Genomic DNA, 12,038 nt, shown 5'->3' on the forward strand with positions numbered 1-12,038 from the left:
TTTTGGCTCTGAGTGGAAAAAATAAGTGAGGGGGCAAATGGTACAAACCTAATATTGGTGGTTCTGTAGTACCCTTCTGAGGTTGGTGTGCATCTGTGCACAGATTTGGTGAACAAATTCTCATAGCTGTTTCAGAGGTAGCTTTTGTGAAGCTGGCAGTGGTGGGGGTTTGATTTTTTTAGTCAGTTTTTAAAGAGTAACTGGTGATTGATTTTATCCATATGTACTCCTATCTGTACCTAAGGGTTTCATAAAACCTAGAGCATATTCCTAACAACGACCATACCACGGTGTTTTTTCCCATGCCCTCTTCATATCCTGTGACTATGAAGAACAAAGGTGGAGTTTTCTCAAAGTATAAAGAGAAGGCAATTAATAGCACATGGATCCTATTTTACATCTGTGCCTTTATCTTCAGCAGTCTTTAAAAACCAGCGAAAAGGCTAACATCGAGTTTCAGTAAGAAAAAGAAGTTATTTCCAAATTCCACAATACATGTTTTCCTCAAGTAACAGACTTTTTGTATTGCATGCAGGAATCTTTAAGAGCCGTTCTGCACCGTTTTGACTAGGAGAAACACTGAACAGCAAGCAAACCGCGGTCAGGGCCGGCTTAAGGAAGCCGTTCGGGGGCTGCAGCAAAGAGCAGCTGCCAGGCGTTTGTCAGCTGAGGGCTGCGGACGCCAGGAAACGTGCCGCGACCAGAGCGGCGCCTCAGGGAAGCAGGGAAGGGCCGGCCCCCGTCTCTATTCAGCGGGGCGGCAGGGGAGAGCCGCCCCGCTTCCCGCCTCAGGGCTCCCCGCCTCAGGGCAGCAGGGGAGAGCCCGGCCCTCTTCCTCCCCTCACGGCTCCCTTCAGGGCGGCAGAGGGAGAGCCGCCCTCCAGCCTCACGGCCCCCCCCCCGCCTCACGGGCGGCAGGAGAGAGAGCCAGCCCCCACCACCTCACAGCCCCCCTCAGGGCAGCGAGCCGCCCACGCCCCGCGCTCCTTCCCAGACCGCGCATGCGCTAGCGGGGCCGCCCCGCGCTACATCGTTCGCCCGAGGGGCGGGGCCAGTCGCCGTGCGCTCGGTCGATGATTCGAGGTGCGACTAGCGCTGCCTAGCCGCTTTCAGACCAGAGCGGTTGCTGCCGGAGCGGTCCCCCCTCGCTGCCCCGGAGCCCGCGCCGCTGTCGGGGGAAGGAGGATGGTGAGGGGCGGCCACGGCGGGCCAGCCGGGGCAGCGCGCTCCGTGCCCCGTGCCTGGGTTGCCGAGCGGGCCCGGGGGGAAGGGGGAGGCGAGAAGGAGGGAACGGGGCCGTGAGTAAGCGGTTTCCGGGCTGTGCGGGGTCTGGCTAGCCGCGGGCCGGGCCGGGTCTGGGCCTCGCTGCCGGGGCCGCCCGGAGCCGGGGGCGGCCGCGCTAGGGCAGGCGGGGCCCCGGGGGGTGGGGGGGCGAGCAGTGGCGGCAGAGCGCGACCCCTTCGGCCCGGCTGGGCCTGGCGTGACGCTGCAGAGAAGCCGGCCGTGACTGCTGGGCTGCCGGCGGGGCGGGCCGCGGGCCGGGCGACGCCGGGGCTCGCAGCGGCCTTCCCCGGCGCGGGCACCGGCTCCTCGCCCTCCGGCTTCCCCGCGCCGGGGCTGCGGGTCGCTGCTCTGCCCCCTATGCCTGTGCTCTTGCCCCGGCGTGGAAAGAAACGCGGCGGGGGTGGCCCCCGTGGCAGGCCGGGGAGCTACAGCTGCACCTGCAAGGCCCTGGAAAGAAAACGACCCCAGCTGCACTCGGGAATGCTCTCCCTGCCTGCGTATTAGTTACACTAATGGATATTTTTTTTTTTATTCCTTCTAGTTTCGTAACCAGTATGACAACGATGTCACAGTTTGGAGCCCACAGGTAAAAACTTTATGAGCATGCTGACTGGCTGTTTGCTTGCTTTTTGGTTTTCCTTCACTCTCACAGCAGTGGTATCACGGTAATGCAGACTGCGTTCAGGTGCCTAAAGCTTACTGTCGTCTGTGCCCTTTTTTTGTGGGCTGTAGGTGTCTAGAAGGCCGTTAACGCCTCTGAGCTGCTGCTGTGTGGGCCCTGTTACCTCAAAGTACTTAGGGTGGTTGCTTTCCAAATGTACTTATGAGGTACAAAATAGATGCTGTCATCACTGAGGGTTGGACTTGGTCTTTAAAGGTCCCTTCCAAAGCCAACCGTTCTGTGACCAATTTACAGACCTATATTAAAAAGTTGGTATTAAAAAGCATGAAACCAAGCTTCTATTTTGCCAGTGTTAGACGACTGCTACTTCATTCTCTCTTTTATTCCCTAGCTAATATTGGAAAGGCACCATTCGGTTTGCAATTGGGAAGAACTTCTTTGGTTGGGGTATTTCTGTATTAAGAGCTTTACTGCTTGCAAATTGTTCAAAACAAAATAAAATTACTAAAAGTTAGTATTTAGTGCTTAAGTGAGTATATGCTGGCTTTTTCAAGTGTGGTGTAACAGCACCTGCTTCTCCTTTTTGTGTGCACACAACTCTCTGCCGTGTAAGCCTGTACTGGAATGACTATTCCCATATGGTAATCTGAAGCATGGCATCTGAGATGCTGATTTTTGTAGTATAAATGCGCAGAAGTTAATTTTCTAGATTGAAATGGTCACAAACATCCCTGTCAAATAAATTCCATATATAAAGCTTATAATTATAACATTGAGAGCTAGAACATTAAGTGGTTAAACACCATATCCTCTTGTAGTGCAGTTTGCGTCATGATTCAGTGAAATCTGTGCAGCGGTGTGTCCCTAGTTTCCTGTGTTGTAGAATGTTACAGAGGCTTCATGCTATCTGTACTTCAGATTATATTGAGATTTGCACTTGAGTTTTAAATATTATTACCTCTAAATCAGTTTCACACTGTGTATTGTTATTAGAAAGATACATTGTGCCTTCTAAAACTTACATAGGCTATATTGACTTCAAAACAGATACTCCAGAATTTTAAATGCAAGTGTCAATTCATGTTGCCTCTTCTCTCCATATGGACATTGTAAGATAGGATATATATGGAAAATCAAGAGTCTTGAAAATTGACTCATTTCTAGATTTAGCAAAACTAAAGATTTATTCTAAATGCAAATAGCAAATCGTATTAATCTAAAGTTAATGTGTCGTTAGGTTGTGAGTTTGTATTACTATGGAAAACCTTCATGGTGTAGTGGTACTGCTTAAAAGATACAGCTTCAACACACATTGTAACAGAGCATGTTTTATACTTCCCAACCTATATGAAGACAACCTTGAATAATTGGGTGGGTTTTAGTCAATACAATGATAGTTGTAGGTGGCTTTGAACTATTTTCATCCTTCTTAATGACTGTGTTTCTCTGGCAGATTCTGTATCAGGAACTGTAATTTTAAATCTTTTGATCTGTCTGTTACTTGAAAAATTACTTTAAAAACTATAATATTCTCTTGAGACCTTTAGTAGATATTGTGAAGTCATTAACAACACTAATTTCAAATTTTTTTCCATAAATTGCCTTGAAAATGTGAAGTGTTGTTGTCTTTTATAAAAGACATTTAAAATTACCAAGTGCTGCCATTACTCCTCCATGTATTCTGGTAGGTGAGGCAGTGATATGATACCATAATAGTTCTTGGTATTGTTAATAAAGGAGCGAAGAATAATGATATTGTCTTGGGGGATGTTTTCAGATGTTATTGTAAAGAAAAGGAAATACGAGATTAAAGGGGTTTCACACTTTTACAGCCTTGCAAGTCATTCATGAAAGTTGATAAATACATGTTGGACAGGTCACAGCGATTCCACACTGCTCTCGGGCAGGAAATAGCTGATGTTACTGAAATTCCATTTATAACTTTGTGAATTAAATGGAACGTTAGGGTATTTTAAGCATCTGCTGCACTTTGTATTCCTCTATGTAAACCAGATCAAAACCCAAAAAAACTCCCCACCAACCTTGTAGAAGGTGGTTTCCTGTAGATTATCCTCAGTACATTTTATTATAACAGCTACTGTGTTCCACTCCATTACAACTGGTAGGATGCAACTGTGTGCTGTGGTTAGTAATTCTGTACTTGCACAGTAGCAGTGAACATGCTGGCTATTTGACATAGGCTCATCAACTCAAATGCAAGAAATTAGCTACTTTGCTCTCAGTGGTTGCATTAAAAGGACATTGTCTTATTTTCCTGCAAAGCTCCTGGCTGCCTTTGCAGAACTTAATAGTGGGACTTAATAGTCTATGAGACCTCTACTCCTCTTTCAGACTTTACTGCAGTTGACTAATAACTTGTGCAGAAGTTATTAGGGAATGATGGTGAGACACAGCAATTGCATAAGACTAATTTCTTGAGGAAACTCGATTAAAAGTTACATGTCCGACTTCAGCTGAAAGTTTTATCTTTGAATCACATTGGGTCAAATACCGATTCCTTTAAAGACAGTGACAGAAGTCTTGTGATTATAATCTCAAGATTATTCGCTCTTTAGCTTTTCCAGTTTCTTTGTATGCAGTAGTGAGTGGCTCAGAAACGGCCAGATTTTTGTGGGTTGATGGTGAGGCGTTTGCAGAAGATAATTGAGGGAGTCTCATGGTTGTAGGTTTAAACTGTAATGCAGTTAGTGTACCTGTTGGGGTGGGGGGATCAAAGGCCTGAAAATCAAAAACCATTGAAACTTGATTTAGAGGATGAACTTCAGAATTATTACCTTTGGTTTTACTCTGTAGGGCCGAATCCATCAAATAGAATATGCCATGGAAGCTGTGAAACAAGGCTCAGCTACGGTGGGGCTGAAATCGAAAACACATGCTGTTCTGGTTGCTCTCAAGGTAACCTCAAAACTGTGTTCTCAGGACACTAATGTTAGGAGAAAAGTTTTGGTTTGGCAAATCTGTTTTGGGCAGTCTGAGCTTTTATGTGTAATGTAAATGCAATGCCAGTTTCCTTTTGCTTGAGTACCAGTATAGAGCTATAAATACTTTCAGTACCTGTGCAAAGTACTTTTTCACAAAATTAAGGAAATGTATGAAAAATTATTCCCCACCCCCTTTAAAAAATGTATCCCTTATTACTATTTTTTATCCATTGGTTACTAATAGTAAAACTATTTCTTTTCCCAAAGCTTGAGTGTGTGTCTGTCCTTTCTTTAGTTCTCACAGTTCCCTACTGAACTGGCATCAGATTTTTCTTGTCTTCTGTTGCAAGTTTATACATTTTTTTTATTATTGTTTCATGTCATATTCAGTTCTTGCTATAAATGTTAGCAGATTTCTCCACAGTGCTTGGCAAACCGTTCAGTCTGCTACATAGCTTTCTTCTTTTATGCGTAGAGAGCACAGTCTGAGCTGGCAGCTCATCAGAAAAAAATCCTGTATGTTGACAACCATATTGGTATCTCAATTGCTGGACTTACTGCTGATGCAAGGCTCTTGTGGTGAGTATCTTAGTTGTTGACATACACAACATACACAGTTCTGCAATAATGAGTGGAAAGTTCATTTGTAGACTATTGCGAGTGAAATTTTCTGGTCAGCTAAGGATTAGTCTTAAGTTACTGCTCTGTTGTACTATGCCAAAGACCTCGGCATGAAATTCTGGCAGATCTTTAAGTAGTTGGCAGAAATCTCATTTGTTTGGCCCACAGTTTTGCTCTTTGGTTTTGTTACTAGTAAGACTGTCTTGTCTGGTTTCCTCCGTGTGATGGGGTTTCCAAGCAGTCTGGGAAAGTGCATCACTTACTTCCCTCTAGCAGCTGCTTCTGTGTACACGCATTTAAGCAAGTTATTAAAAACATACACTGCTGTATGCTTGGGCTTTAGAGTGGCTTGCTTTTTACCTGCTGGCCACATGGTTTCATCAGATGAGGTAAATGTACATGGAAGAAGGCATTTTCCTCAGTTTGATAGGAAAGGGCAAAAACAAAGGCATAGGAGGAATTTCTGAAATAAATCTTAATTTCTGTGATATCACAAACAAATGTTAGAATTTAACTGTGGCTTTTTTCCAGATGATCCATCTGTTGCTTGTGTGACTACTTTCTTTGCATTTGTATGGCTGAAATATTATAATACTCTTTCAAACCTGTGGTCAACTTTCTAAATAACAATTATAGGTCATGATGAAATAAAATTATTTATTGCCTTTGACCCTTTTTCTCAACAAGCAGAGCTGAAACAAAAATGCTTACCTTAACAACAAGTATTGAGACACAAACTCATTGTGACTTTGATCTGTGCATTGGTTTGTTTTTTATTCTTTATTCTTACTTTTCTGTTTGTTTTTTTTTTTTTCTAGCAATTTCATGCGTCAGGAGTGTCTGGATTCTAGGTTTGTGTTTGATAGACCTCTTCCAGTGTCTCGCCTAGTGTCACTAATTGGAAGCAGTATCCTTTTTCTTTTTTTTTTTTTTTACACTTGTAACACTTCTGTAGCTTTTTACTCCTTCGTGCATGTTCATAAAATTATTTTCATGTATCACACCTTAAAAGGCATATTAAATTTAAAAAACCTGAAAGTTAATTTTTCTTTATTCGCATTGCTTGGGTGTTCTTTCAGAGAATATCCCATAACATACACTGAACTGGTAGAGAAGCGATAAAGTGCTGTACAACATTTAACACCGTGCTGTTTTTCTGTCACACAGCCCCATGCCTTTGGAGGTGGGGGGCAAAAGGTGACTGCACGATTCAAAATGTGATTGTTGCATTGTAGCTGCTTTGTCAGATTATTTCTTTTTTTCCGTGGTAATTTCTATCTTTGCATAGAACACAGCAGAGGCCTTGTGTTCTGTTATCAGGTGCCTAGAAAGAGTTCAAAGGGTTAAGAAATTAAACTAAGCTGTGCAGCATTAGGTGAACTGTTTGTATTACTTTGTTGAATGCACCACTTTATTTCAGGAAAGATAATTGCTAAATTTTCTTTTGGTGAAGAAGTTGGTATTGCAAGTAAGTTGCAAGATCTTTTTCTCTTGAATGTGGTCTTCCCTCCTGCGGAAAGGTTTGCAAGGACTATATAATGATTTTGGTACATCTCCGCTTGGCTGAGGTAAATGTTTTGGGTAATTAACATGTTATTTTGAGATTGTTTCCTTAGCTTATTTAAGAAACCCAGATACCAACGCAGCGTTATGGCAGAAGACCGTATGGCGTAGGACTGCTCATTGCAGGTTATGATGTAAGCAAGCTGTGCTAGTTACTATTGATCTAGAAGAAAATGTGCTTAATGCAATCTTATACACCAAATGGGGAAAGATGGAAGGGATGGACTCATCAATATTCTTTGAATAAGGAAATAATTTTCTGTAACTTACCCTAAAACATAACATTTTGAAATGTTGCTTAATAGCTAATCCTACTTATGACGTGTACATTTGCAAAAATGAAAAGCTAATTAAGGTGCAAAAAATTAGATTTCTTTATGTTTTAAGAGATCAAAATGTTGATCCCACAATGGCAGTAATTATTTTACTATCGATTATGGAGCTTTACAAACTATTATTTTAAATAAGTTTTATAAAAAATGGATGTGGAAATCATTACTGGCCTCTCTCTTACTTGTTTAGCAGCAAGTTTGCTTAATGCAGCACACGCAATGTCTGACCTCAAGAATTTTTGATCTGAGCAGGGTTGAAGGAAATTGTCGTCTTGCCTAAAATCTTGCATGGCATGGTTGAGTCTGCTGCAGGTTTTTACTTTTTTGTAGATAATACAAAAGATAATATGAAGTGTAAAGTGTCTATTGCAAGCCATGAAGTAGGAAGCATACATATACACAGCACAGTTTATGGAACAGAAAAAGAAACATTTTTGATGCCAGCTATCCTGTCCACGTAAAAACGGCAATTTAATGAACAAGGTGTAAAGAACTTTTTTTTTTTTAGATTTTACTTTCTTTAACAGTAATTTTGAAGGAATTGTATAACAGTGACATGATAAGCAATATAAAATGTATTTATGTGCATATATATATGTAAGCTATGCAATGTACCATGAAGCAAAACTGTTTTAAAAAATGTATTCCAGGAGCAGACTTGGTATAAGTTTATACATTTGTTTTATCTTCTGTGTGGGTTTTCCCTCTCTTTGTAGGATATGGGTCCTCACATCTTCCAGACTTGTCCCTCTGCAAACTATTTTGACTGCAAAGCAATGTCTATTGGTGCTCGTTCACAGTCAGCGCGAACTTACTTGGAGAGACACATGACTGAATTTACTGACTGTGAGTAATGAAACCCTGTCTTATCTAATGTTATTCATCAGTTGTGCACTTTTTCTGCTACTGCTCTGTTCTTTTGCGTTTAGTAAGACAGGAAGATAAATTTTTGGGAGCAGAGTTTGGCATAAGTGTAAATCTGCAAAATTTTGGATAAAATGTTACAAATTTTCATACCTTAACATCTGGATGCCTATTACATGTAATTCAAAGAGAAGTTGTGCTCAGAAAAGCAGAGAAAACAGTAACAGGGCCTCTGTCCTGTTTAACTGAGGGAAAGTACAATTTTTCTGTATCGGAGCAGTGATAGTATGTCAGGGCCAGTATTTAGGTGGTGCATTTCAAATGGTGAATTTATTTTTGTATGAAATGGTGATGAAGAGGCTATCGAATAGCTGCTTGGTGGAGGGGAAAAAAGCTTTGATTATCACTTGTACTGGAGGCAAGGCAGGTGCCAAACGCAGATGCGTTCAACCTCACATGTAAGGAAGGGCTGGTTTTTCAAGGTGTGCTTTTTATAGCCAGCTCTGTGTTTGGTACCAAAAAGAAGAAAAGCTCTGGAAGTCAAGTTAGCCAGGCTGATTTTCTAGTTGTCTACTAGGAATAGGAATAAGAGGAAGTGAGTGTCTAGAGATAATACCGTACAGTTTGTAAATGTCTTTCTGATTTCATTTTAAGGTAATCTAAATGAGTTAGTTAAACATGGACTGCGTGCCCTGAGAGAGACTCTTCCTGCTGAGCAGGATCTGACCACCAAGGTAAATACTAGGTTTTCTTAACAAGAGTATTTTAGTGCCACTGTTACTAGAAATTACTGTGACAAAATTTATATAAAGTATGTCTGGCACTGAAATTTGGAAGCTGAATGCTGGTAGATAATATCTTCTTAATTTTATGTCACCAGTGTACCTACAGTTTCCTTAATTATCTTGGATTTAAAAATTTTTGACAAAAATTGTACTTTCTCTAAATGAGACATTCTTTCCTTGGTTGCTTCCTCCCATTTTAAACTTTGATCGCCGTTAAAGTTGCATTATATAGAACTGGAATCACAATTTGCATTGTCAGCAGAGTCAGTGATTCACCTGGGATGTGAGGGAAGGTAATGCACAAGTAGTTGATTAAGTATCCAGCGTCAAAAAGTAGCAGAAACTTCTGACAGTGAATTGAAGAGGTGTTGAACAAGAAAACTGTAAGGATGGCTGTTAGTTGGTGTTCTGCTTGTGGCTGATCTGCCCTTTTCCATTTTTAATTTTTTTTTATACTTAGCCCTTTACTCTTTGTTTTTTAGAACTCTTAAAACAATGAAAATGCAAATTAAGATTAAAATAAGTAGTTTTGAAAAATTGTGTAGGTTTATTAAAACCAAAACAAATGTTGAAAGAAAGTGAAACCCTTGAAAAGTAGTTTTACTTGCAAGATTTTGAAACCTGATAGCTTTTGTAAGGTATAAATCTGCCTCCCTTTCCGTTCCTAGTACGGTCTGCCAAAGGAGTTGTGTCTCAAAACGTCCTTTTTTCCTTAAGTGGACACAAACAGCACAATGAGTCTCTTTATCACTGGAGGAAACTTTGATCTGTTTCACAAGTGAAAGCTGTAAAGTGAGAGTTATTTGCAGAAAAATGCTTCTCACTTCTTTCAAAACTTTGCTTAACAGAATGTTTCCATTGGAATTGTTGGCAAAGACATGGAGTTTACCATCTATGATGATGATGACGTAGCACCATTCCTAGAAGGTCTTGAGGAGAGACCACAGAGAAAGGTGTGTGGTTCAGATACAAATAAATAGGCTTTGTTGAAAGACACCATTTTGTGATATATGACCTAGCATAGTTGTTTACTATGTTTAACTCTCTACTACCCTAGTAGAGTTTTAGGAATGTGATTTAAAAAAAAAAAAAAAATTGAAGTTACTGTATGAAGACCATATAATATTAGCTGGAGACTGGGATGCTTATTAAGTCAAGTTACACTGAATTGGTGCCAGGCTGTTCCCATGCCATCTCTCTTCAATCAAGTATGTCTTTCTTCGACCAAATACAAGTTTTCACTGTTTTTGCAACAGTGGCTACATATGTTTCTCACACCTGTGGCAAGATGCATCCTTAGTCTCCTAATGACCAGCTCTGTCCTGCTCCACGCTAATTTGGGTAACGCTACTTCGTAAGCTGTTTGGTGATGTGAGCTGCATTTACCACTCATGGTGCTGAGGCCAGGATAAAGCTGATTTGCCAGGTGTTGTCTTCTGCCTTCCTAAAATATTTATTTTTCCTCTCTTTAAGCCTGCTCCGCCTGCTGATGAACCTGCAGAAAAGGCAGAGGAGCCAATGGAGCACTAGTTGGTGGATGAGTTCCTTCGTGTTAATGTATGTCTAAGTATACAGGAACGTTTATCCATTTGCTGGTAACTTTATCCTCACCTATATGCGTTTTCTGCTGATACGTTCTGAGGATTACTCTTAAAAAGAAAGAAACCAACCCACCTATCCTTAAAAGGTAGACAGGACATCATAATTGGATGTATTTTCTTTGACGAGAAAGGTGTAATCATTTTCTAAATAGTACATGATACTGTTTTTTAAGAAAAAGCATACTGTCTTTAACTTGTAAGGACAAGTGGAAATAAATGACTTTCTTGGAGTCTGCTGTGGGTTTGTGTTTTTTTTGATCTGAACAACTATTCAAATCCTTCTGTCATATGAAGGTGTCATCGTGTATTTGACCATTTGTCAGAGTGAGCATTTACTTGCTGTGTATAAACAGGGTGCCCTAGGAAACTATGGAACTGAGAGAACTTTAAAAGGCCTACAAACGTACAAAATCGTTGTGGAGCCAGTAGGATACAGCGTGTTTCCCCACGTTGTCTTGTCATTGTCTGGAACTCCACTTGCAAAGACATTTCTGGTGACGAGTGGTTAGCAGAAGCGTTACAGGCTGGAGAAGTGTGAAGCTGCCAACCAGCTTGTGTGTTGTTTTTTTGAGTTCCCTGCTTTAGTAAGCCCCAGCTCGTTTGGAACCGAATTTTATCGCTTGCTTGCTTTAGAGCTGCCAGCCAGCCATGAGGCAGCAAAGGGCTTTTAGCTCACCGATGGCCTACGGTGAAGTTACAAGGGTGTAAAATGGCTGCCTGTATTTTAAGCAAAATGAGTTCAGCGTAATTTTTTTTTTTTTTCCATGTTGGATCATTCTATTACAATTCTCACTAATGAATACGTTGAAAAGGATAAGAAATTTTTGGCGTGGACTCGGGGGGGTTTGATATCCTGCTCAATGTACTTTTTTTTTTTTTTTTTTTTAAAGGCAGAAACCTTGCATTTGGTATTTATTAATTAATAAAGCGTGGCGCTGTTTGGAACAGGCTTTAAAATACTGTGTTGGATCCATGTAAAAATAACAAAATATACAAAATACATAAATAGATACAAATATAACAAATATACATAGATAATATAATAATATAAATATATATAGTAAAATATTAAAAAATAGATAATGATACATTAAAAAAAAAAAAAAAATCCAAAAAAAGCCAGGGCTGTGTATCTGGTTTTTAAGCACTAGACAAATCTGCTTATAATTATTAAATTTTTTTAATTATTATTTTCCCTTTCTCTTTCTCGATTTACTTTCACTTATTTATCCACCCATTTATTTTTGGTTGTTTGTTGGTTGTTTGGTTTTTTTGCCCTGTGAGCTGGTTTGTTTTGTTTTATTTTTATTGGATTTTAATTTTTTTTCCCCTCTGGCAATGTTTACGGAAGGTGTCCCGGGGGGTCCGAGCCCGCCTTCCTGCCTGCGCGGAAAACTCCACCCCGCCGCAGCGCGGACGTATCT

At 40.8% G+C, this 12,038-nt stretch overlaps 1 protein-coding gene across 1 annotated transcript; it reads left to right on the plus strand.

Annotated features, from left to right (window-relative positions):
- Positions 1-1,063: 1,063 nt before the first annotated feature.
- PSMA1 (proteasome 20S subunit alpha 1) lies at positions 1,064-10,844 on the plus strand. Its single transcript, XM_040608857.1, has 10 exons — positions 1,064-1,188; positions 1,826-1,870; positions 4,721-4,822; positions 5,324-5,427; positions 6,288-6,376; positions 7,096-7,166; positions 8,081-8,210; positions 8,883-8,962; positions 9,862-9,966; positions 10,487-10,844. Exons 1-10 carry the CDS (start codon positions 1,186-1,188, stop codon positions 10,541-10,543), a joined length of 786 nt encoding a protein of 261 aa, XP_040464791.1. The 5' UTR covers positions 1,064-1,185; the 3' UTR covers positions 10,544-10,844.
- Positions 10,845-12,038: the final 1,194 nt, after the last annotated feature.

The sequence above is a fragment of the Falco naumanni genome, chromosome 10, assembly GCF_017639655.2.
Source record: "Falco naumanni isolate bFalNau1 chromosome 10, bFalNau1.pat, whole genome shotgun sequence".
In the NCBI taxonomy this organism is placed as follows: domain Eukaryota; kingdom Metazoa; phylum Chordata; class Aves; order Falconiformes; family Falconidae; genus Falco; species Falco naumanni.